A 25,804-nucleotide genomic window follows, 5' to 3' on the forward strand; every position below is an offset into this window, starting at 1 on the left:
GGTGGTGCCATGACAGAAATGGGACACAGAGGGCACGCATGGCAGCAACTGGACCAGCAGAGACTCGGGATGGCAGCACAGGGGCCAAGTGGCACTCCCAGCACTGCTCTGAGGGTGGCAGGACCCTGCAAGGGACACCTGTCACATATCCAGTGACAGGCCCCACCAGGACAAGGGAGAGCCTTGCAGCACAAGTCCGTGTCCCTTGGTGGCCTCAGACCTTGGACTCTGGCACCGGGACAGACCTCGTGTTCCCAAAGTCAGGAATGTCACCTGTCCCCTCACCAGGACACACTCAGGAATGTCACCTGTGCTCTACTCCAGCCACACTCAACTCAAGTGACCTGGCCAGGGAGTCAGTGGGAAAAGAGGGATGAAATCTATTCCAAATCAGCAATGGCTGGAGGCTTCCTGGTTATTCATCCTGGTATTTTGTGGAGAGTGGCTGGGGTCTCCAAACCTTGAGAAAGGTGACTGGAAAAACTGTGAGACTATCATTCCAGCCCCAAAATTGAGACCTTTCCTTCCATGAAGGATGGGGAAATCAAGGAATGGATTAGGTTGGAAGAAACTTTAAATATCTCTCATTCCAATCCCCTGCAATGGACAGGGACACCTTCCCACTAGCCCAGGTTGATCAAATACCCCAAAATCTCCCCCCAAATTCCCCTTGGAGAGGCTGCACACAAGGGAAAATCCCAGGACCCAAGGTGCACTCCCAATGTTCATCTTTATTAGTTCCAGGTTTGAGGACGGGGATACAGTTTATCCTTCTAAATCTTGTTAAAAGCAGCAATATCCACGCTCTGCACCTGTAAGGGGACAAAAGCTGGAGTCATCCAGGAAGTTCCCAGGAAAACAAACCCTAAGTTAACCTCCTTCCCATGGGTTCCAGGCCCTTCCCACATCCCATTCCAAGACTTACATAGTCCTCAAACTTGGTGATCTCCTCCTCCAGGATGTCTGTCCCGACTTTCTCGTCCTCCACCACGCACTGGATTTGGAGTTTCTTGATTCCGTATCCAACTGGGACCAGTTTGGAGGCGCCCCACACCAGACCGTCCATGTGGATGGACCGCACGCACTCCTCCATCTTGGCCATGTCAGTCTCGTCATCCCACTGGAAAAGTGGGAATTGGGAGGTTTTAGTGTTTTCCAGCAGCTCCAAGGCGCATCCAAGGTGACACCTCTGGGAATGTCACAACGGATCCAAAGTGCCCTTTATTGGCTGAGGAAGGCTACAGAAGACCTTGGAGCCACTTCCAGTGCATCAAGGAGATCCAAGAGAGCTGAAGAGGGACTTTGGACAAGGATGGAGGGAGAGGAAAAGGGGGAATGGTTTTAAACTGGAATAGGGTGAGATTAGATGGGATATTGGGAAGAAATTCCCCCCTGGGAGGTTGGTGAAGCTCTGGAATGGAATTCTCAGTGAATCTGTGGCTGCCCCATCCCTGGAAGTGTCCAAGGCCAGGCTGGAACAACTTGGGATAGCAGAAAGTGTCCCTGCCTATGGAATGAGATGAGATTTAAGGTCCCATCCACCCAAACCCATTCCAGGCTTCTACAACAACAGATCCCACCTCGCACCGAGCCAATTCTGAGCCCTTGCTTGGAATTCCACAGGTGTCACCACTGTCCACTTGGATGAGAGAGGATTCCCAGCCTCACTCCCTGAGCTCCCAAATTCCAAAAGCCTTCACTCACTGGCTTCACATCCAGCAGGATGGAAGACTTGGCGATGAGTCCTGGCTTCTTGGCCTTCTTCTCCGCGTACTGCCGGAGCCGCTCTTCCCGGACTTTGGCAGCTTCCTGGTCTTCCTCCTCATCATCGCTCCCAAAAAGGTCAATGTCATCATCATCATCCTCCTCGGCAGCAGCTGGCTCAGCTTTCTTGGCTGGGAGCTCCACTTTTTTGGAGGGAACGCTGAACGGTTCCACTTTCTTCATCAGATCCGAGGTTTTTTAGGGAAGAAAGGGAAAAGATTAACCAGGAGTTGGAGCAGAGCAGCCAAAAAAAAGCTCAGGAATGGGAATCTCCACTGCTCAGAGACACTGAACCAACCCTCATGCTGTGGGATTTATATGGATTTATCAAAACAGGACATTTTGATAAAGCCATAAAAATCCATATAGATCCATATCAATCCATATAGATCCATATCAATCCATATAGATCCACATGGATCTTTGGTTATAATTCCTAGAGAAAAATTACAGCATTTTTCCAAGGCTCACCTGGGTTGGAGGAACAGGTGAGGGCTGGTGGGAAGTTGAAGATTTCTCCAGAGCATTCAGGCGGCTTTCCAGCTTGAAAATGGCCATCTGGAGGTCTGCAACAACTGGAAAAAGGAGGGAAAAATAGGAAAAATTACCTTAAATTCCCAGTCGTATGTCAGGTCACCAACCAGGAGAAGGAATTCTCTCACTCACCACTGCGGAGGTTCTGGTTTTCCACTTCCAGGTGGGAAATTCGGGACAGGAGCTCATTCTGGTCACCAGCAGCTCCAGAGGAGGTTGTGCTTGCACTCTGCAATAAGGAAAACCAGGATGAAATGGAATTGTTTGCCCTTCTCCTGAAAAATTCATGAAGCAAAGCAGAGTCATGTCTTCAGGGAGGGGAGGAAGTTCAGGAGCTGAACTAAAACCAAGGGTATTTTCTCTAAATTAGGATAGAAACTAATGGAGCAGTTCTATAAAATGAAGCACAGACTAAATCCCAAGGAATTGCAGCTGGCGCCAAGGAGCAAAGGATAAAAATCACTTTTCCCACTCTCAGATCCCAAAATGCCACTAAAACCACATAAAATTTATACAAAATTTCACACCAAGCCCCTTAATCTTGGGAGTCCCTTGGTCTCCCCTCCCAACCCACTGAGGGACAGGAATGACCTGCCTAAGGTAACACTGGGAAAGCTGGAAAGGAATTCTACACTCCCACCTTCCCCAGCCCAGCCTTTAACTCTTCTCCTAACAATTACAATCTGCTTTAACACATCCTAAGGGAATAATTATTCCAACTCTTGTTTCAAATGGATTTTTTGACAGCAAAAAAAAAAAAAGCTTTGTTTTTTTTTAATGTTAAGGTGGTTCCTTATCCATCAATTCCAGGCAGCAAAGGGAAAGAAAATAACAGGATTTGCCCTTGAATTGTCATTTCTAGGTGAAGAGAGAATAATTTATTCTCTTTCATTCCAATGTGGAATCTCAGCAGTCAGGTAAGATGGAAAGAGGGAAAAGCAGGGATAAGATGAAGAATAGGAGGCACAAGGAAAGGTCTGAATCATGGAACAGATTTGGGTTGGAAGGGATTTCAAGGATCATCCAGACCAACACATCCCACTATCCCAGGCTGCTCCAAAGCCCTGTCCAGCCTGGCCTTGGACACTTCCAGGGATGAGGTTGGGAAATATCAAAGGGGCAGGAAAAAAAATTCCATCTCTGCTGCCTCAGCTGTGGATTCAGGCTCAGGAAGGCGAGTGCAGATCCCTGAACACGGAGCTGGGACAACTCCCTGCAGTCAGATCCCATTATCCAGGTTTATCCCAGTGCCAAAGGACAAACCCTGAGGAAAGAGAACTTGCTCCATCCTCATCCCACCAAATCCTCTCCCATTTTTCCACAGGTTCCATCCCTGCACGCCTCACTTACAGTGGAGCGTCCCGACTGTTTCTTGGGACGGGCACAAGGAGCTTCCTTGCTCCGAGCAGGAGTCTTCTGCTGCTGCAGGATGGGAAAAAGTTTGGGAAGATGGGAAAAGGTTTTGCCATTCCAGAGGGAGCTCAAGTGCAGGGAAGAGCAGCATGCAAGGGGAAGTTATGGAGCGGTGGGAAATAGCCTTGCACTGCACACAAACATTCCACCAGGAATTCTGGGATCTTCTCCACAAACACCTTGGTGTCTGCAGGGAGCTCATGCAGTGCTGTGGGCTCATCACACCATGCTCGCCCTGCTGCTCCAAGAACAAAAATCATGGAATTACAGAGGTGGGCAAATCCCTCTGAGCCCATGGAGTCCAACAGTTGCCTCAAGGCCACCACTGAGAGCATCCCCAAGTGCCACATCCACAGGGATGTAAAATCCCTCCAGGGATGGGGACTCTACCTCCGTGCCAGGGCTGGACAGCCCTTTCCATGAGGACATTTCCTAGTATTCCAGCTAAATTTCCACTCTGGTGGTTTTCTCTCATCCTATCGCTCATTCCCTGGGAGTAGATCCTGATTCCCACTTGGGAATCCCATCAGGGATTTGTTGAACTGAGAAGGTTCCCCTTGAACCTCTTCCCCCCCCCCAGACTGAGCCCTCCCAGCTCCCACAGCTGCTCTTGGTGCTCCAGACCCTTCCCAATCCATTCCCTTCCCAGGAAACATTCCAGCCCTTCAATGTCCCTCTTGTCAGGAGGGCCCAAAACTGATCCCAGGATTGGACGTGCCCCAACAGTGCCAGCACAGGGAGAGAAGATTTCTCTTCCCTGTCAATTATAATTCCTAAAACAATAAAAAGAGGGAAGAGCATGGGAAGAATGAGGGATACCTGTCCCAAGCTGAAGCAATCAAGAGATTGTAGCTGGAACCCATAAAACAATGCAAGAGGCACAATCACATGCCAAATCTTCAAAAATTATGGAAAAATTGCCTTTATAAGACTGTGGAATCTTCCCTGAGAAGAGGATGCTCCAGGCTTTGGGAATGTGGACTCCACACCTCCATTATAGCACAGAAAAAAAACATTCCCTCTTCCAACTTCCAGCTTCACACAAGCATCTGTGAATTTTATCAGGGGTAAGAATTCAAAAATTCCAAAGGTGGGGAGTTCCACAGCATCACTTCCCTCCCTTCCTCTGCACTCTTGCATAAAGCCCTCAAATCCTTTATTTTTAAGGCATAATTTTTGTGCTGAAACCACCTTAAAGCTGTAGCCTACATCAAATATTCTGGATAGCTGAAGTGTTTGGGAAAGCTGGAATTGTGCAAAAATTAATTATCCAAACAAATCAAATCCCTGGGATTTATGAAGGGTACAAAACAGGACTTTGGCTGAATGACTTGGGATATAAACATCTGTTATTCCCTGAAGTTAGAATCCCTAAAATACATTTTTCAATAATAGACAGAGACAATAAAATTTTTCCTTGTGTTTAGGTGGAATTTCCTGTTCCAATTCCTGCTTTTCCTCATAATCAAGGAACTCCAGACTCTCATCATGTTCCAAGTCTTCACTCCTACATTTTATGACACGATCTCAGCCTGAAATTCCCATCAGAAAGGCACTACAACTCCCATTTTCCCATCTTTTCACAGCCAACTCTTGCCTTGCCACATCTTAAGAACCCTGACAGTAACTCTGGAGGAAGGAAAGACAAGAATCCTGGGATTTTTTGTTCTTCCCACTTTTCTCTGGATTACACAGTGTAAATTCGGGGTTTGGGAATGCAAGGAAGAAGTTTAGGAATGTTCTAAAGTCCAGCCTACTTATCCAAGATTTGTGATGATCTTTAAGGGATATTCCAACTATTTTTCAGCCATGCGGAAGATCCAAGCCCTTTCCCAGAAACAAAAATTACCCAGCAAAGGAATTTTTTACATCCAGCACTAATCCCCAAAAACAACTCCAAGCAATTTATGTCGCCAAATTCCTGTCCTGGTTTTGGGCTGTTGCTTTACCAGTTCCCTGTTACAGCACCTGGATGATCCAAACTTGTGGGATTCTTTCCCAAAAAAAGCTCTTTAACAGGGGTCAGGAAAGAAATTCCTCATCTTCGGAAAAACACTCGAAAATGAGGATGAGTAGCACCAGGTGCCCAATTCTAAAAGGTCTTCCCAAAGGTTGACCCTGTTTGGGATGGGGGCCTCCTTTATCCCTTTTTTTTTTTTAATATGAAAATTTTTCCTTCAGCTGAAATCCTGATTCCTTATATTTCATCCCAAATACCTGGCTCCTTTCTGCTCATGTAAGGAAGAATATGGAATATTCCCCTTGGGAAAGGGGGAATTCCTTGTTCCCTGATACCTGACTGATAAAAGATAGAAACTGAGAGTGCTAAACATTCCAAGAGGGAATTATGAGGCCAAATAATGGATGGATTCCTTTGGGAGTCCCACTGCAGAGGCAGGAAATCAAGACACCTGGGCTGTATTCCATGGATTTTCCTTTCCCACAAAAACACTCATTAGTATTTTAACTTCCTTTTACAAAAAATTAAGATTTTTTTTAATGCTTTTGCCTGCACTCAGCACAAAAACACCTCCATAAAGTACATTCCTGAACTTCTCCAGGATGCTCCAGCTTCAGAGCACGTAGCCAAGCTGAATTCCCTGGATTCAACAAATGGAAAACATATTTTGTTTGGTTTTGTTTGGGTTTGTTTGTTTTTTCGTTTTTTTTTGCACATCCCCTAAACTGGAAGCGCAACAGGGAAGAGAAGGTTGCAGCCCAGTGTATCCCAAGAAAGAGCCACACACTCAGCGAATTGGAACCTGTTAGTTAAGACCCATGGGAACATCCCACCAAGGGGGAAAAAAAAAAAAAAAAAAAAAAAAAAAAAAAAAAGGGATGGAAAAGCCCAATTAAGGGAATTCTTTTCTTTTTCTTTTAACCCAAATCCAGTTTTGGCAGTGCTGCGGGCAAGCAGCGCTGGTAGCACACGGCGCTGCACACCTTGGTCTTCTCCTCTAATTTCCAGCCAAGAAGCCAAATGATCTATGGGATTAGAATTCCATTGTTAAAAAAAAAAAAAAAATGGGATGCAGGCAGCCAGCTGGTGAGAGCTTGGGTACTCACTCCGGCCAGCGATTTCTGGATATTCTCCCTGGCTCTGGCAATGTCGCGGAGGATCGTGCTGGCTCCGTTCTCCTGCAAACAGTGCAGAAAGAACCAAGAGTTTCTTTTAAAAAAAAAAATATTAAAACATGGAGGGAAAAAAAATTCATCAGGGAAGTTAAAAAAAAAAAAAAAAACGAAACAATGAAAGGAAAGAGGAGCGAGGGAGAATTGGGAATTGTCCTTTCCATGATTCAGTGATTTTTGCCATAAGGATTGGGGCTAAATCGGGCAATCCCTGGTCACATGTCCAGAAGGATCATCCAGTCAAAGAGCTTTTAAATTCCCTATGATTACCCTGAAAAGTTTGGGAAGCTGCCAGAGAGTTGGAGTGACTCCACAACTCCTTTAAAACCCAGCCTCTGGCAGGATTTCTTCCCTATTACCTGAGCTCAGGCAGGAAGTGACAACCCTGACTCTGCTCTATCCAGAGAGGTGGGACCCAGAACACCAGGAATTTTTTCCCTATGCTCCTGCTGCCATGCCTTAGCCTGGATTTCAAGATTCCCTACCAGGAAATTCCATGATCCATTCACTCCTTGCCTTTCCTAGACTGCAACCCCCCCACCAGCAAGATCCGAGATGTGCAATTTCCCACACCCCCCCCCAAATCCTGAGTTAAACAGAAAATAAAGGAGAAACAGCCTGGACACATCCAGGAGGGCCCCACTTCCTGCTGCTTCCAAGGAGGTTTTAAGGATATTTTTCCATCGGGGAAGTGGCTGATAAATTGCTGCAGGATCTCCAAACATCCTTCAAACCACTTCTCCCAGGCCAAATTCCTTCACTGGAAGCTCCTGATGTGCCTTGAAAGAGTTGAACTGTTCCAAGAGGTTTTCACTCCTAAACCTATTTCCACCATTCATCCAGAGCTCCCAACTGTTTTTTATTCCCTATCTCAGGTGCTGTGCCAGCACCTAAGCTGGGATGGACAGCAGGAATAGCTGGAATGTGCCTAGAAGTTTTAATTTCAGCAAAAAGCTTCCCACTAAACACTTGGAAAGAGGCACTGAACACTCAGCATTCCAAAGGCACAAGCAGTTAGGAGCAGGAAGAGATTAGAAAAGCTCTGGACCTTGGAACAGGAATAAATTTGGGATAATATTGAAGCTGGAAATATTTCAGCTCAGCATGATCATGCTTACCCCCTCCACCTTCCCCTCCCCAACTCACCAGTACCAGAATCTTCCACTGGAACATCTGGAATACTTCCAGGAGTGCAAAGAAGGTGATAAAAAAAAAAATCCCTGCCCTGCCCACCCCTCACCCCCCCCCAAAAAAAAAAAAAAAAAAAAAAATTGTTGGAGCTGTGGTACCTCCGTTCAAACTTTAGGTTTGTATTGCTTTGGAATATCCAAAAGGACTGCTCCAAAATGGAAGCAAAGCAGCATTTTCCCTGGAAGAAGGGGGGACAGGGATGTTCTTTGCCAATAAAATTAGGGATTTGGGGACTTCCAGCTCAAACTGTGCTCCTACAGATCCCAGCAGCCTGGAAAAGTTAACAGTAAATGCTGGAAGCTGGGACTGGTTCACCTGTTAGAAGGGCACCTAATCTCCCAGTTCCCCTGGGATCAAATCCATCAGATTCCACAGAAAACAGTGGGGGGAAAATAAAAACCAAAATGGGTCATAAACATCTTGGAGAGCTCCATGGAGACTTGGGGAAAAAAAAAAAACAACAGCACCAAGAGCAGAAATCCCACAAAAATCCAGGTGGATCATGTCCTTTGACTTACTCTGGAATTCCTGGGATTGGGAATTACCTGCTGGCGGGAGGGGGCACCCATGGGGCCGTTCATCTGCTCGTAGAACCTTCGCTCGGCGTCGTCGTATTTGTACTTGTCAAACCAGATCTTGTCGTGCAGGAAGTAATCCACAGCCATTTTCCTGGGAAAAGGAGGAGGGAAAAACATCCACAAAAAGTGAATTCCTGCAAGGATTGAAGGTTAACAGCTCCTCAGGAGCAGTTTCTGTGCCTGCAAGCTCGGCTTGGCTGGGGATTTAAGCATCCAGGATCCTCTTAAAAAAGCAGGACAGATTAATCACCCACCTGCCTGACCTGGGCATGGAGTGGGGATGGGATGAATCAGCTGATCCAGACTGTATTCCACAAAAAAACCCTAAAACCCCAGGATTTTCAAGTTTGTGCTAAGGAAAATGTCTTGTGTAGGAGAATAAAAAGGGAATTGAAATCATGGATTGAGTTGGAAAAAGCATGAAGATCATTTAGTCCCTGTCATGGGACACTTTCCACTATCCCAGGTTGCTCCAAGGCTCGGGCAACTTTTCACTGGATACTTCAAGGGATCAGGCATCCATAAGCTCTCTGGGAAATCTTTACTAAAAATCAATACCTGGGAAGGGGCAGACCTGGCACTACATGGAAAAACAGCACAAAACACCCCAAATCCTGCTGGCCAATGAGAGATTTTTATGGAGCAGCTTCCAAAGGTGGGTTAAACTCTTAATTTGAAGTGAAACAAAGCCCTCAAAAAAGAGGAAAAGAGAAAGTGCCCTGAATTCCAGCAAGGGACAGGGACAAAGCCAGGAGAAGTTTGAGGAGGTGGAGAGCAGCGCAAGAAAACCACAACTGGAGCAGGCTCCACAAAGCCTCTCCTCATCATCCCAAATCCCAGAGTTTTCCATAAAACATTTCCATGGAAGCCAGAGTGATTTTCCTGGAATCACATCCCATGTTATCTCCTCTACCTACTTGGAAGAGACCAGAGGCCACCAGACACAGGAGCTGCAGCAAAACCACTCTCCATATGCAAATCTCCAGTACCTGCTGGAATTCCTACCAGGATCATTCACAGAAAATTCCAAATACAGACAAATTTACCCCATATTTTTATAAAGACACATGGATTTTCCCAAATATCCAGTTATGATGAACTAAAGAGGATGTGATCCCCAAGAGGACCAGGTGAAAGGTATTTGACCCCTAAATCCCTTGACACAAAAATCCCAAAAGCTTTCCAAAAAACTCATGGATCTAAAGTGTCAGAAATAAAGATGCATGCTCCAAGAGTCTTGTTTTTCCAGGAGTATCCATCTCTACCTTAGCTCTGCAAACATCCAAGCCTTTGGAGAGGATCCAAGGGCATTTCAAAAATTAACAGACTGGATATAAATTCCTTCAAAAAACCAAACTATAGCACATGCTCCAACCAGAGTGATTCCCTCCATTGCATTCCAGACATTTCCAAAGCTTCTTCAAGCTGGATCCTGGTTATGATGCTGATTTTTATATGGAATGAGAAGATGGAAAGGAGGATGGTGCTGTATCCATGCAAAAATAAAGAATACTGAGCTCACTTCCCAGCCCTGCCTTTCAACATTCAACCTCTAGCTCCACACAAACACAGCCTTTATCCACCAGAATTCCTCAGAAGGGGAATTCCTTGAAGGCTTTTCCCCCCCTGCTCCCTGCCCACCAGGATCATCTCCAAGTCCACCCAGTCTTTTCCACATGCAAATTCCTTCGGGCTCAATCCTGACCCGGCCTTTTTTTTTTTTTTTTTTTTTTTTTGCATGGGTGTTACCCCCAGAGAAACTTCTCCTACTTCATTTCCGGTGCAGGAATGCTCGGAGCAGCTGGATGGGAGGGATTTCCAGCAGCAGATTCCTGGATCCCTGTTTTCTCCGCTGCTCTGGCCGCTTCCAGGGCAAAGTATCGGGATTCGGCCCTGTCATAAGTCACCTTATTCAGCCACACAGATTCGCTGTCCTTGTGCAGGAAAAAGCAGGTGGGATTTTCCTTGGGAATATCAGGAAACTGATGGTTGCTGGTGGCAATTCCCATTTGCTTCCCATGGTTGTGATTCTTGGATGCTTCCGGGCAGCCACGTGGCCGCCGTTGGGTTTTATCCGAGGGGTGCCCGTCCAACATCTTCTCATAAAAATTCTTTTCAGCATCATCATAGAGAGGCTTTTCCAGCCACACCTCAGATGCCAGAACTTCCCAATTGGAAATCTGTGGCTTCCCATTGACCGTCTGTTGGTCAGAGCTGGGCAAACTGGGAATGGAGGCCACAGGAGAGTTGGGAATATCGGGAGCCAAGCCTGGTGTGGCAGGAGTGGGCAAGGCTGTGCTGTAGCCCTCATCCGGTGTTCCCAGCCTGGAATTCGCCCACACAGATGGGATGGCCAGGACGTTGGGAGGAAGGAAAAACTGGGATTTTTCCATGAACGCCCTCTCGGCCTTATCGAAGTCAAACTTGTTGATCCAAATCCCCTGGACAACGTGGTGACAGGCAGCCAGGCTCCCGTGGGAACACACTGGGAGCATCCTTGCCTTGGGAACTTCATGGCTGGATTTTGACCTGGCCACGGCAGGAGATTCCTGAGCCATTTTTCCAGTCTCAGGCAATTCCCAACTCTGTGAATCCGCTAATTTTTTCCTGTAGGCACTCTCGGCGCGGTCATAGAGGGGCTTGTCAAACCACACATGTTCCGCCAACATTCCCTCCAGGATCGCCTCCAGCTTGGAATCCTGAGCTTTGGGTTTCGGGGAACGCTTCCGTTTCCGTTGTTTTTTGCCATTCCTGGTTTTTTTCGGGTCCCCTTTGAATTCCCCCTCGATGGAATCCTCGTGGCAGATCCCGTTGATGGCCTCGGGCTCTGGTGCTTCCCGGTCCGGTTCTTCCTGCTCGATCTCGTCGTTCCGGTGCTTTTCCAGACAAACCTTGTCCACGGAGCAGGGATTTTTCCGTGTCCTCATCTTCCCGAAAAAAATGGGCAGCATGGAGAGATAAGCACAACAAATGTAGTGGCAGCAAAGCAAGGGTATGCAGGAGATGTTTTTTTTATCCATTAACATTCCCAGGAAAAAGTGTAAATATTCCCTTTATTTCTCCCTTTTGGGATAAGTTTGTACTCCAAGGAATGCAATGTGGCTGGAACCACATTCCTCCTAAAATATTCCTGCCAAGAATTACCCCCATTATTTGAAATTTTAAATAGGCAGGAAAAAAAAAAGACCCACATGATTTTGTTTAAATCCTCAGGAATTACAGGACATTATTCCCAGTTAGTGGCTTAGTCATTAATTATTTGTTACTTATTTTCAATGAGGCAAAATTTTGGGAAAACTGGCCCAAATTTTCGAGTTTTTGGAGGTTGTTGTTTACTCCTGGTTGGGTTTTCCTACTAAAAGGCAGCTGAAAAACTGGGATTTAATTTTGAGATAAAATTCAAGTTATTGACAAACTAAATTTGTCCAAGAGCTGGAAATCTTTTTATTCATTCAATAATTAATTAATTGAAATTGACCTGTGGCAGTCTGCCAAATTCTCAGACAGATTATAAACCTCGAAGATTTGTAATTCCAAGAATTCCTGGAAGATCTTGGAAGCCTCAAGTCCTAGGCTTAATTTCAGCTTCCAATTTAATTTTAAATTTCAATTCTAAATTTAAAATTCACTGCTTGTAATTACAATTTTAGTTTAAAACTTATTGAATTTAAAATTTAATTTAAAATTTACACATATGCGCTTTTTTCGGGTCTTGCATATTTCCACTTAAATTCATATATTAATAAATTACTCTTTTGCCTTTAAACATTTAAATTTACAGAGTTTAAAATGTTAATTCAATTCAAATTAGACAAATTACTAGGAATGGCAAAAGGAGATTTTTTTTCTTTTTTTTTCTGGAGTTGGTAAACTTTGATTCAGCTAAAAATGCTTTAGAATTGAGTTTTCAATACAGAATTCAAAGACAAATTCAAAATTAAAGGTTTTTAAAATTCATTTTATGTTTTTCTCTTTTATTTTGTGGAGCAATGAATTCTTGTTAGGACCTTTACACAGAAATAAATTTATTATAGTAAATAAATAATAATGAGTAAATAATTTGCAGAATTTTGCACCAAAAAACCTCCTATTTTTTAAAACATTTTAAATTTGAATTTTTTAAAAATTAAATTTAAAAAAAAATTTCCTCATTATTTAATCTACTTTAAGTGATTTTACTCCAGTTTTTAAGCAGCTCCAAGCCCTTGAAATGCAGCCCTCATGGATGAGGTGAATTATGGAGTAGGAATTCCAAAAGAATTCCATAACAAGGATCTCCAAGATTTCCTCCAAGTGACAGACCTGAACTCTTTAAAATTAATTACTTCCAAGAAAACGCTACAGTAATTTGTCTAATAAACATCCCACCAATGCTGACATTCCTGGATTCTCCAGAATTCCCCAAAAAAGACACAACCATTAGAAGATACTTACTTTTTTTGCTCCTAGGACAGCATTAAAAAAAACCAACAGGATAAAATTAGAGAAAAATTTCCAGTTTCTGTGGATCCAGCAGCTCCTCAGCCAAATAATTTAATTAATAAATAATGGATTAATTAACATTGTAAATTAAGTTTGGAGCTGATGAACCTTCCAGAACTCCATGAAGTTTGTGAACCAACCCCACAGAAAACAAGTTTATTTTAATTTTAATAACAAGGAAAGGAACATCATTGTGATGCTATACAAAAGGATTTTCCCATCCAGGCAGCCTGAAAATTTCCAATCCTGCTATCCCAATCCTGGCATGTGTTGATTGAATTCAGGATCCCAATTTTTGGGTGATTCCAAACATTCCTGCAGCACTTTTTTGCTTCCATAAGCAGCCAAACCCATATTTCCAAAGAAATAAAGCTTCTAAACAAGGAAAAATTGGGGAAAAATGTCATTTTTCTTCTGTGTCCATCAATTTTCCTGGAAGAACCTGGGAAAAAGGAACTTTAATCACACAAACCATCACCTTTCAACATTTTCCATCCAAAACTGCCATTTTTACTTCCTCAAACACAAAGTTTTAGGATTAAAAACCACATGCTGGCATTGGGGATCTTCTCCACTGGGAAAAGGCACAGCCCAGAAACTCAGGATGAGTTCAAGAACCATCAGGGAAATAAAAATATTAACACTGTATCTAATATTTTATTAATTTTAAACTAGCTGTTCTGCTGGTTTCATTCTCTAAAATTTGCTCTTCCCTAATTCAGACCTTTATCATCACCTTTGCTATGAGACAAAGCTCTCCATTCCATGAAAACACCACAATTCCCATCCTTGATCACCTACAAACACAATTTTCTTCTCCAAGCTGAAAATTCCTCATGAGATAATCATGGATATAGGAAATCAGCAGTAGGGAACGGCTGAGAATGTGTATCCTTCAGGAGAAATAGTGGAAAAAAGAGTCAGGAATGAACAGATCAGGTGAGGAAAAAATCCTAACTGAAGGCCAGGGAGAAATTGGATACACCTGGAAAAGGAAAGAATTACAGCAAAACAGATTGGCAAAAGGGAATTTCTCATTCCTGTGGATTGTGATCATCAGGATCCCAATCAATTCCAAATTATCAGTGACCTGGATGCGACAGAACAAATCCATATGGGATTTCTGGGAACGCCGATGCAGCAGCCTCAGCAAGTTTAGTTAGGGATGTAATCCCTCAAAAAACCCCGTGGAGCACAACAGCAGGCTCTGCCTGTTCCCAAAATAGCTTGGAAATGGATCCCTCCCTCCTGGGATGAAAAAAAACAGGGAGGAGACAAACCCCATCAAGGTGACAGAAATCTGGGAACAACAGCACAAGGATAGAGGGACAGGTGAGATAAGCAGAGCCCAGGTGCACCTAGAGCTGATTTCTCAGGTTTCCCAGCTCCAGCATAAGTTTGGAAAGGCAGCCAAGGGGGTTGGGAAATGGGATGGATCAGCTGCTCTGTGCCAGGACACAGCAGCAGCTCCAGTTTCCCTTTGCAGCAAGTGACTGGACAAAAATTCCCACGAATGGGGCAAGGAGCAGATCCTCAAGGCACCTGGAACAGCTGGGTACGTATGGGATCCCTAAATTCACTTACCTACCAGGACAGGAATAACACTGATCCCTTTCTCTCCCCTCACCCAAACCACAGTTATAGAAGTGAGGCTTTAACACATCAGGAATATTCCCAAAAAACAGGGAATATGTCCCCACAGTCTGTGAAAAACCACAAAGATTTAGGGAGACCCCCCCCCCCACCCATCCTTTACCTGTAAGAGAATTCCAAAATCCTGGGAAAGGAAAAGGACCACCAAAACATGGAGAATCCTAAAAATCCCCCCTCCCCTGTGCCTGGCAAGGGGAAAGGGATTCCCACATTCTCTTTTTTTGGGGGGTATGAGAGGAGGAGAGACCCCACTAGGAATATGGAGGGGGCTTCCACATGCCCATTCCCAGAACTTTTAAGGGAAAAGGAACCTAAAACACTGAGAGTGGGAAGTGTCACCACAATATTCCCTGGGATTTTAAGTGGGGAAAGTAATCCCAAGAAACAAGGGGATCCCCAAATCCCTTCCTTCAGGAGTGCTACTGTCATGACCCCCTTTCCAGACCTACTAAGGCAAAAGGAACAGAAAGGGGGATCACCCCAGCATTCCCCAGGATTCTACATATGGAAAAGCTACCCCAAAAACCAAGAGCACCCCAAACCCTCTCCCTGGGGACTCTGGGGGAATGGAATGGACCCTAAAGACAATGGGAAAACCTCCCCACATTCCCCATTTCTGAGGATTTAACAGGAGAGACCTCCAAAAACCCCCTCTACCCACCACTGTGAGGGAAGGAGCCCTATTCCCAATGAGGGGACCCCCAAACCCCTCTTTCCACAGGATCAGTGCCCTAAAGAAAATAAAAGGGGTGACCACAACCTCCTTCTTGATGATTCTGAGATGATAAAGGAACCTTATACACCTTGAAGGGCCCCCTGAGCACTTTCTTCCCAAATATCATGAGGGGCCCCCCCACCTCCCGCCCTGGAGGGATAAAGGACGCTCTGGAGACGCCCGAAACTCCCACTACCAAGGCTCAGGGAGAGGTATAAAGGACCCTAAGTGGGGATACAAAGACTCCTAGGGGCTGCAAGTGGCTGGAAACCGGGACTCACAGGCAGCGCTGACCTCTCAAGGGCCCTCCGCTCCCTTCGGCCGCCGCCGGGTAGAGGAGGACCGCGCGCGCCGCGCGGAGGGTTATGGGGGAGGCGCGTACCACACGTGGGGCGCGGGGGGTGGCATAGGGGATGCGCTGTGGCGAGACAATGTGTAGCACTCACAGTGCCCCCCCCACACTAAAAGAGACATATGGAATATCACGGGGGAGTGGAAGCGGGATGCACGAACCACCCTCCCGTAACTATTAGGACACGCTGATCCCCCTTTTCTTTGCGAAGTTGGATTCGTCCTCGTACCTCCACTGGCAGCCGTGGGTTGTACCACTATACGAAAAGAGGGATGCGTCGCCTCGCTGCTTCCCCCACGCTACTTCCTTGCCTTCTCCGGGCTGATTCCCTGTATTTTACGGGGGGAGTTAGAGGGAGGAGGAAACCACACGCTGTGCGTGAGGCGCGTTGGCTCCCTCCGCGCACCTCTTCTCCCTCCCGTGAAAGCGAAGTGGAACAGCTCAAAGGGGAAAGCGACGTGAAAGAGGGGGCAGCGGGGTGACTCCCCCCTTTTCTCAGAGTGGTACAACCCACAGCTGCTGGTGGAGATAGGAAGAAGAATCCAAGTTGGCGAGGAAAAGGGGGGGAAGCGGCGCAATTTACTGGCTGTGGTGGGGCGCGCGCATGCGGGGGACCGGAGCTGAGACAAAGGCGCCGCTGCGCCCCCCCCCACCCCATCCCCGCATTCCTCCCCGGTTATAACGCGCCCCCCATTCCCATGGATGAGGGGGTTCCTCCATGCCCGCGGGGGAGCCGGAGGAGGGCGGGGGAATGGCGGGAGGGCGGAGGGCAGGAGGAGGAGGAGGTGGAGGTGGAGGCGGAGGCAGCAGCGCATCACCCGGGGGGGTGTCGGTGAAGATGTCGCTTCGCCGCGCCTACTCCATCAAGGACAAGCTCCAGGCCATCGAAAGGGTGAAGAAGGGCGAGCGCCAGGCGTCAGTGTGCCGGGCCTTCGGGGTGCCGGGGGGCACACTCCGGGGATGGCTGAAGGATGAGGCGAAGCTCCGCTGGTTTCTGGAGCAGCTCGGCGGTGAGGTGGGCACCCAGCGCAAGAAGATGCGCTTGGCCAACGAGGAGGAGATTGACCGTGCTGTCTACGCCTGGTTCCTCGCCCTTCGCCAGCACGGCGTGCCGCTCTCCGGGCCCCTCATCCAGGCGCAGGCTGAAGCCTTCGCCCGGCAGATCTACGGGCCTGAATGCACCTTCAAGGCAAGCCATGGCTGGTTCTGGCGCTGGCAGAAGCGCCACGGCATCTCCAGTCAACGCATCTATGGTGAGGGTGGCATCTCCGCCGAGCCTGAACGTGCTCCGGCCACCCGCTCCGAGATCTTGCCCGATGCCGGCGGCTACGGGGATGAGCAGATCTACAATGCCAACATCACCAGGCTCTTCTGGAAGCTGCTTCCTGGTGCTGGAATCACGGCAAGGCGTCCGGCCCGCAGCGAGCGCGTCACAGTGCTGCTGGCCGCCAACTTGACCGGCTCCCACAAACTCAAGCCCTTGGTGGTTGGGGGTCTCCGTGATCCCGCCAGCCTCCGGCATCACAACCAGGAGAAATTCCCAGCTTGCTACCGCTACAGCCCTGAGGCCCGGCTGGCGCCAGCGCTTCTACAGGCTTGGTTCTTTGAGGACTTTGTGCCGGGGGTCAAACGGTACCTGCGGCGGAGCTGCCTGCAGCAGAAAGCCGTGCTGCTGCTCAGCTCCACTCCATCCCGCTCTGGATCAGGAGCTGAGGATTCCCCACCACTCCAGACACCAGATGGGTCCATCCGCGCGCTCTTCCTCTCCAAGGGTCCTTCCGGGAGCGGCTTGGCAGGAGCAGGAGGCCGAATCCCTGCGCCGCTGGAGCAAGGGGTGGTGTCAGCCTTCAAGCAGTTCTACAAACGGGAATTGCTGCGCTTGGCTGTGTCCTGTGGTGGCCCTGGCAGTCCTGCAGACTTCGTGAGGTCCTTCCTCCTCAAGGACATGTTGTACCTGGCTGGCCTCTCCTGGGATCTCATCCCGCCCGGATCCATCGAGAAGTGCTGGCTGCTGGGGCTGCGTGCTGCCTTTGAGCCACAGCCCGGCGAGGAAGAGCATGGGGACACCCCAGGAGGGGAGGAAGGCGGAGGGGACAGCAAGATCTTCAGCGACCTGACCCACCTGGCCGCCTTGGCCTTCAAGCGCTTGGCTCCTGAGGAAGTGTCCGACTGGTTGCACTTGGATGATGCAGCTCCGGGTGTGGAGGAGGATGATGATGGCGAGGAGTACATTGAGGAGGAAGGCACTGAGGGCTGCGGGGCTGAGGAGGATGAGGAGGAAGAAGCAGCTGGTGGCAAAAGGGGTGGAGAAGGAGGAGATCCTTTGCTGCCCACAGCTCGGGAAGCCATCCAGGGTCTGGAGACGGCGCTGCGCTGGCTGGAGGGACAGGACCCCCGGGAAGTGGGGCCGCTGAAGCTGGTGCAGCTCCGCTCCCTCATCTCCATGGCGCAGCGGCTGCACCGCGGCCGCAGCCCCCAATCCTAGGGGAGGGGCAACACTCACCTTTTGGCTACCAACCACCCCTGGTTGGCCACAGAGCTGGGGACACCCCAGTTGTCCTAGGGCGATGACAGTGGAGGTGCCATTCACCCCTGTGACCATGACTCCTTGGGGATCAGGAAGCCCAGATGCCTGTGGGTCACAATTTAGGGGATTTTTGTGCAACAACTCGAATTCCAGGGTTGTTCCTTACCTAAATATATTTAGGAGGTGCTATTTTTTACATCCCTTGTGGCCGTTGGTCTCTGGCACTGCCAGAAAGGGGGTGGATACTCCCCCTCAAATTGCCCAGTTCCCCCAATTCCATGGAGAGAAGGGGTGAGGGAAGGACCTGCTCAGCATCCCTGAGATAATGGGGCATGTTACACTGAAAACTCCCCAAATCCCAGAGCAGGGCTGAGGGGGCACAGCCAGCTGGACAGAGGCCACTCCTGAGGTGCTGCAGGGGAATTATTCCATCTTGGAAGAGGCTGGTGATGCCCTTCCCGCTGCCAAAACAGAATCCTGTTAAACCGGGATGGTTTGGGGCTGGTCTAAGACAACTTCCTTCAGGCACTGGATTGGGAAAGGGACACTTGGGTGGCATCCAGGAGAAAGAGTCACCTCCACCATTCCCATCACAGCTGGGAAGACCTGGACCACAGAGACCTGCTGAACCAGGTACCATCACCTGAGCATCCTCCTGGAGCTGAAGGCTTCAGGGATTGGGGGTTGAGGTGTTCCTCACAGGGTTTGTGGGGTGGCCGGGGCTGAAGGACACATCTGGGTGAGTTGAGGTTGAAGCAGGGACGGCTTCTGGCACTGCTTTGGAATACTGGAGGCATTTGATAGGAATTTAGTGGCTGCTGACCTGATTTGGTTGAAATTTTAGGGTGTTTAGCTGAAATATTGGAAGAGGGAAATTAAACTAACAACTTGTTGCTGCCTTGCCGGTGTCAGCGGGTGGGTGGGGGTTTTTACTTGTCAGATCTTTATCTCCTCGCTCAGAGTTTATGGAAATTAAATGGATTTTTATTCCCACGTGGAGGTTGTCATCTGTGAACTGTCACATGGAGCTGTCCCAGAGGGATTTGGGGTGGCACCAGGGAGACCTTCATGGGGTTCTGTCCTCTCAGTGTGGCCTTCTCCATACCAATGGGGTAAAATTGTGTAAAATCATGTTTCTGTTTATCATCTTTTGCACCAAAAATGCCCCACAAAAAGATTTTTGAGCTTGGGCCATGGCTCATTTAAAACAGGAGTTTGTGAATGACAGGAGGCTTCAGTTCTATGACAAAAATGTTGCAAAGATCAGCAGAAGGTGCTGGGCTGGAGGTCTTTGAACTGGTTTGGGGGGGTGAGAATATAAAATTATAGAATGCTTTAGGCTGGAAGGGACCTGCAAGGCCATCAAATTCCACCTGTCTGCTGTGGTCAAGGACAGTTTCCACTGTCCCAGGTTGCTCCAAGTTCAGTCCAACCTGGCCTTGGACACTTCCAGGGATGGAGAAGCCAATCCCAGCTTCTCTGGGATTTCCATTCCAGCTCCTCACCACCCTCCCAGGGAGGAATTCCTTCCCAATATCCCATCTAACCCTGTCCTCTGGCTGTGGGAAGCCATTTCCCCTTGTCCTGGTACTCTAAGCCCTTATCCAAAGTCAGGGCTCAGCAACTAGATGTTCCCACCAGTGATGTTTTGCCCAGAAAAAAAAACCTTTTCATCTTCAAAGCAGTTCCCAAATCATTGCTAATTGCATCTGTGCAGGTGCCAGGAGGCAAATGGAGCATAATTAGGACATGGAAAAGGGTTGGATCCTCTCCTGATAAGCAAATTTGAGTTTCTACCTCCTCAATATTCCTGGAGCTGGGAGCAGATCTGGCTTCCATCCCATTCCCTGGTGCCAGGGGGGGATTGTTGTGGAGATTTTTGCCTGTTTGAGCTCTTGTCCATAGTTCTGGAATGTGGCCAGCATCCTCATGGATATGGCTCTGACCATAGGGATGCAGCCATTCTCCCAACCCCAGCAGAGTTAAATTGGGATCACCCCATGCCCAAAAGTCTCTTCCTCAGTGCTGCACATCCCACACCAGTGTCATCCTTGGTGACCTTGGTGCCACCACCATTCCCCAGTGAGCGCGGAGCCAGCATGGGACCAGCTCCATCCCTGGAAACCATGGATGTCACCTCCCCATGGAAGTGACCCCGTGATGGCTTCCACAGCTCCTCAGGGACCACAAAAAGCCACACCTCCATTGCTCTGGCCACATTTATTTGGTTCCAGCCCTGCAGAGGTAACACATGTCCCCACCACTTCCCACCCCCATCCAGGTTCTCCTGAAGATGCCAGGATCTCCCTACTCCTCAGAGGAGCTCCCTTTGGTCCCCATCACCCCTCCTGTCCCAGAAGGGGCTCATCCACTAGTCCTTGGCCATGTCACATGCCCGGTTGGTAGCCGCCTCTACAGCATCCATGACAGTGGCCCGGAGCGCTCCCTTCTCCAGCTGGTGCAGGGCGTAGATCGTGGTGCCCCCGGGAGTGCAAACGTCCCCCCGCAGCTTTGCCGGGTGCTCCCCTGTCTCCAGCAGCATCTTGGCTGCACCCTACGGACACCAAGAAGATGAGATTTCCCAAATGCCCCTCTCTGTGGTTGGATGGCATCACCATCCCAACACCCCCATGGCAAGGGACCATCCCACCCCCATGCTCTTTGCCCTTCTGGTGACCTCATTTTGGCTTCCAAAAAGAGAAACTGAGGCAGAGTGGCATCCAGCACCTCATCCCAATGGATGTTGTGGAGCTCAAGGGCAGGAGGGAAGGGAAGCAATGCCGGTGTGTGCCAAGGACTCACCAGCAGCGTCTGTGCCGCGATCCTGCTGGCCAAGGCACCCGGCATTCCCATCTTCACTGCACCCTCGGCCAGCGCCTCGGCAAACAGGTACACCTGGGAAGAGAGGAGCACCCAGGGGTGAACCTCGAGGCAGGAGGGCACCCCAAATCCCAGGATAGTGTCCCCTGTCCCGCTGGCTTACGTAGGCCACGCCGCTGCCGCTGAGCCCCGTGTGGATGTCAATGTAGGATTCGGGGACCTCCTCGCAGAGCCCACAGGAGGACAGGAGACTCTTAAGGAGTGTGGCTTCCTCATCACCCGCGTTGTTGCCCCGGGAGAAGACCATGGCCCCTGCCTGCACCACGCAGGGCAGGTTGGGCATGATCCGCAGAACTTTGGTCCAGGGCGGGAGGAGCTGGGAAAAGATGGGGATGGGAGGAGGGGTGCCAGCCCTGGGAAGTGCCCAAGGGTGATCCGAGACACCAGTGGGTGTCACCCATCAGCTGGTGGAGAAGCAAGGAGCACAGGGAGGGGGCTGGAGGTGCAGCCAAGCAGGGACAATGCCACAGTGGTGTGTCCTGCATGGGCCTGGGTGCAAATGGAGGAAGAAGAAGAGGAGGAGGAAAGGAAGAAGAGGAGAATGAGAGGTGAAGAAGGAGGAAGAGAAGAAGGAGAGGTGAAGAAGGAGGAAGAGAAGAAGGAGAGGTGAAGAAGGAGGAAGAGAAGAAGGAGAGGTGAAGAAGGAGGAAGAGAAGAAGGAGAGGTGAAGAAGGAGGAAGAGAAGAAGGAGAGGTGAAGAAGGAGGAAGAGAAGAAGGAGAGGTGAAGAAGGAGGAAGAGAAGAAGGAGAGGTGAAGAAGGAGGAAGAGAAGAAGGAGAGGTGAAGAAGGAGGAAGAGAAGAAGGAGAGGTGAAGAAGGAGGAAGAGGAGAATGAGGATGAGGAAAAGGAAGAAGGAGGAGAGAATGATGAGGAAGTGGAAGAGAAGGAGAGGAGGACAAGGAAAGAGAAGGAGGACCAGGAAAGAGAAGGAGAGAAGGAGGACAAAGTAGAAGAGGGGGAAGAGGAGAAGAAGAAGATGGGGAGGAGAAGGAGGACAAGGAAAAAGGAGGAGAGAACGAGGAGGAGGTGGAAGAGGAGGAGGAGAAGGAGAAAAGGAGGAGCAGGAGAGGAGAAAAGGAGGAGTCTCACCCGCTGCAGTGTCTGGATGGTGATGCCAGCCACTAGTGACACAACGATGTGGTGGGACCCCACAGCAGGACGGATCTCCTCCAGGACACCCGGCAGGATGTGGGGTTTGGTGGCCAGGAAGACCAGGGTGCTCCTGTGCACCACTTCCAGGTTGCAATGCGTGGTCCGGCAGCCCAACTCCTGCCCGGGGACAAGGAGAGGGATCACAGCCCAGCACCCCCAAAAACAGCATCCCAAAATCAGCACCCCCACAGTAATGGCACGTCCACAGGCAGAGGCATAGCTTGGGGACCTGCTGTGGTCACAAAGCCGCCGAGGCTCTGCCTGGATCTCACCCAGACTGGGACAGGATGAGCCATACCCCAGTGTGGGGGCAAAGGGTGCTCTGACCCCACTGTGAGGGATATCCCAACATCTCCCAGCCCCATGGACCCACTCACCCTCCAAGCCTCCAGGTTTTTGTCCGAGGGAGCGCTGGCTAGGATGTTGCTGGCTGGAACCTTCCCTTGAGGGACACAGGGAACAGGGTGAGTGGTCAGAGTGGCCCCAGGGTTGGGGGGACACCCCGGCACAACCCAGACACCCCAACTTCCACTAGGATGTGACTGCTCCAGTCCCAGCATGATCCCACAGTTGGACATGGAGCAAAGGGGGCAGGGGATAGATCCTTCTGGTGCAGCACGCACAGGTACCCTCTTGTGTCAGGGTGCAGTGACAATGGAGGTGCCCATGATGGGCAGGGCTGTCCCCACACTGTGCTATGGGACAGGGACAATCTGGGATACACGGGGATCAGGGACAGGGCCGTTCCCTCACTATCCGTGGGACAGGGATGTCAGGGAAAGAGGCAGGACAGGGCTGTCCCAATGTCCCCACACTGACCTGGGGGGCAGGGACCCTGGGGAGAGCAGGAACACTGGGGAGGGGTGCAGAAAACGGCTGTCCCCATGTCCCCACACTGACCTGGGGAACAGGGGTCCTGGGGGACTGGGATAGGACAGGGCTGTCCCCCAACCCCACACTAATCTGTGGGATAGGGACACCAGGGAAGAGCAGAAAAAATGGGATGTCCCCATGTCCCTCCAGCGCAGGACAGGAATCTGGGGAAGGGCTGGGACCTTGGGAATAGGCCAAGGCAGGGATGTCCCCATGTCCCTCCAATGGAGCACAGGGACCTGGGGAAGGGCTGAGACCTTGGGAACAGGCAGGACAGGGTTTTCCCCACGTCTCTGCATTGGAAGACAGGGACCCTGGGGCGGGCGGAGACTTTGGAAACGGGTCAAGACACGACTGTCCCCATGTCCCCCCACTGGATAACAGGAAAGGGAGCGCAAGGAGCGTCCAGACAGCGCTGTCCCCATGTCCCCCAAGCTTCCTCGCGCCACAGGACGCCGGGAAGGCGCCAGACCAGAACTGTCTCCATGTCCCCTCCCCTGCCCGTGTGTCACGGGCCTTCCGGTCGCCCCCCCCCCCATCCCGCACCTGCCTGCAGCAGCCCCCGGACAAGTCCCCCGGCCATGCGCCCCGCGCCCACGAACCCGACCCAGAGCTCGGACGCCTCCATTTCTACGCGATGCCACGCCCCCAGAGCCACTCCCCCAGCGCTGATTGGTCGTGCGCAGCCACACCCCGTTCTCCTATTGGTCTTACTGCCTTTAAGAGGCGGGGTAAAAGGGGTACGGAAGGGAAACTGCGCCGGCGCCAGCGCCTCGTGGCTCGCGCAGGTCCACGCGTGGGGATCCTGGAGGGAGTTCCCGACTGTTCCCAAATCTTCCCCGCAGCGCTCAGCGGAGACCGGCAGCCCTGGGGCCACGGGGGGGGGGAACCTACCAGGGGTGTCGGGACTAAATTTGGCGTAGGGGAGGTCCCCAAAGTTGCCTGTAGATGTGGCAGGTGCTCCCCGCTCTCCTCCCCCCACCTGCTGGCATCCAGAGTTCGTGGGGGGTTCTCTCTGAGGGGATGTCCCCTAATTTGACCCTGGGGGTGGGAGCTGCTTCCTACTCCTCACCCTCTTCTTCTCACAGTATTCTCACCCACTGGCATCCTTGGGACTATGGGAGGTTCCCTTAGTGGGGTGGGTTCCCAAAATTTGGGGAGGGGGAGTCTTGTAATTTGTCCATGAGCATGGGGGGGCTTTTCCCCACCCCCTTTTCCCCACAGGACTCCCTCCATTCTCATCATGCTGCTCCAGAGCTCCTGGGCTGTGCTGCTCCTCTGTGCTACTGCCTCGTTTTTGGGGTGGCTGAGCCTTGCAGCCCCCCCAAAGAAGGTGGGGACCCCTCCCTCCCCAGAGCTGGGGTTCCCCACACAAATTCCCCTCAAAACAACCCCGGGTGACAGCCAGTTCTGGGATGAAGCCACATCCTGGGAGATGTCACACCTGGACTCCTGTCACTGTCCAGTGGCTGGCTTTCTCCCCAGCTGGGAAATTTGGATTCTGGGATCCCCATCCTGGGCAGCCTCTTTGCTTGGTGAAGGGATGCTTTTTGGTGGGTGAAGGCCAAATTTTGGGGTGAATTCACACCTTTTTCCATATTTTACATCCCCAAACCCCTTCCTCTGTCTTTCCCCCATCTTGTGCAGGGAGCACCCAGGGGTGCCAAGGGCTCGTTTTGGGGTGTCCATGGGGAAAAACAGCATTCCCCCATCATCACCCCCTAAATTTACACCTCAGGAGGAGCTCTGGGAAACCTGGACGCGGCTGGTGCTGGATGAAACCCCCATGGCCCAGCTTGTACAGGACATCGCACACCAGATGGGTATGAGCCAGGGTTGGGATGCTGCAGCATTCCTATGTCCCACTTTGAGACTGATCCAACCTCTTTTCTCTTCCCACAGAGAATGTGAGCAGCCGTGGGGCTGCAGAGCTCCGGGGAGGACACCAGGTTATCCCATCCAACCTCCATCAGGAGCAAGAAAGAGCTCAGAATGTTCATCCCCAGCCAGGTGGGAACACGGCAAATCCCATTCCCAGCTTTTTTCACAACAGAGTGCATCTTCCCTGGCTCATCCCACTGCTATACCCATCTTTTCCATTTACAGAGAACATCCTAGTCCTTCAGGAGGTGATGGAGAAGCTGCAGAGGGTCAACCAGAACCTGGAGCTGATGCTGACAGCCTTGGAAGATGCACAAAGCCAGCTGGAAAAGCACCTGGAGCACCTCAAAGCCATCCCTGACCTGGATGGTGAGCTGGAATGGGTGCTGGAGGATCAATGGGAGCTGGTGGATGCCAACACCACGCTCTTCTTCACCATCCCACAGGTCAGAGCCAAAGTGCCATCTCCTCCTGCATCCCACACAGCTCATACTTCATGCTCTTGGTTTTCCTACTGGTGCCAGCATCATTCCAGGCCATCCTTCTCCTCCTCCTCCTCGCTTCCAGCACCCTCAGCATCCCAGCCATCTCTGCTCTCCTGGTCCTTGCTGTGACAGGTGGGGATGAGTGTGGGGACAACTGGTTGGGGACACAGCACCCTGTAGGGGGGCTCTGT

At 50.2% G+C, this 25,804-nt stretch overlaps 3 protein-coding genes across 13 annotated transcripts; 1 reads left to right on the forward strand and 2 right to left on the reverse strand.

Moving 5' to 3' along the window:
* Window positions 1-711: 711 nt before the first annotated feature.
* EEF1D (eukaryotic translation elongation factor 1 delta) lies at window positions 712-15,781 on the reverse strand. Of its 9 annotated transcripts, XM_062492339.1 has the most exons (10): window positions 13,047-13,216; window positions 10,383-11,539; window positions 8,580-8,703; window positions 6,778-6,849; window positions 3,649-3,720; window positions 2,431-2,527; window positions 2,236-2,339; window positions 1,705-1,941; window positions 926-1,120; window positions 712-812 (listed from the first exon to the last, which is right to left on the reverse strand). In XM_062492339.1, exons 2-10 carry the CDS (start codon window positions 11,537-11,539, stop codon window positions 774-776), a joined length of 2,097 nt encoding a protein of 698 aa, XP_062348323.1. In that variant the 5' UTR covers window positions 13,047-13,216; the 3' UTR covers window positions 712-773. The 9 variants fall into 9 exon arrangements, with proteins under 9 accessions (XP_062348323.1, XP_062348341.1, XP_062348298.1 ...); XM_062492357.1 differs by lacking the exons at window positions 3,649-3,720; window positions 13,047-13,216 and having other exon boundaries at window positions 6,778-6,846; window positions 10,383-10,813; window positions 10,853-11,897; XM_062492314.1 differs by lacking the exon at window positions 13,047-13,216 and having other exon boundaries at window positions 3,649-3,717; window positions 10,383-11,897.
* Window positions 15,782-16,532: 751 nt separating this feature from the next.
* TIGD5 (tigger transposable element derived 5) lies at window positions 16,533-18,299 on the forward strand. The gene has a single exon (XM_062515011.1). It carries the CDS (start codon window positions 16,533-16,535, stop codon window positions 18,297-18,299), a length of 1,767 nt encoding a protein of 588 aa, XP_062370995.1.
* A 2,325-nt stretch (window positions 18,300-20,624) lies between these two features.
* Window positions 20,625-23,879, reverse strand: PYCR3 (pyrroline-5-carboxylate reductase 3). 3 transcript variants are annotated; one of them, XM_062504457.1, is made up of 6 exons: window positions 23,794-23,879; window positions 22,752-22,816; window positions 22,312-22,491; window positions 21,325-21,477; window positions 21,144-21,236; window positions 20,625-20,895 (listed from the first exon to the last, which is right to left on the reverse strand). In XM_062504457.1, the coding sequence occupies exons 1-6, from the start codon at window positions 23,873-23,875 to the stop codon at window positions 20,713-20,715; spliced, it is 756 nt and encodes a 251-aa protein (XP_062360441.1). In that variant the 5' UTR covers window positions 23,876-23,879; the 3' UTR covers window positions 20,625-20,712. The 3 variants fall into 3 exon arrangements, with proteins under 3 accessions (XP_062360441.1, XP_062360431.1, XP_062360422.1); XM_062504447.1 differs by having other exon boundaries at window positions 21,325-21,537; XM_062504438.1 differs by lacking the exons at window positions 20,625-20,895; window positions 21,144-21,236; window positions 21,325-21,477 and having other exon boundaries at window positions 21,511-22,491.
* Window positions 23,880-25,804: the final 1,925 nt, after the last annotated feature.

The sequence above is a fragment of the Cinclus cinclus genome, chromosome 1 (assembly GCF_963662255.1).
Source record: "Cinclus cinclus chromosome 1, bCinCin1.1, whole genome shotgun sequence".
In the NCBI taxonomy this organism is placed as follows: Eukaryota; Metazoa; Chordata; class Aves; order Passeriformes; family Cinclidae; genus Cinclus; species Cinclus cinclus.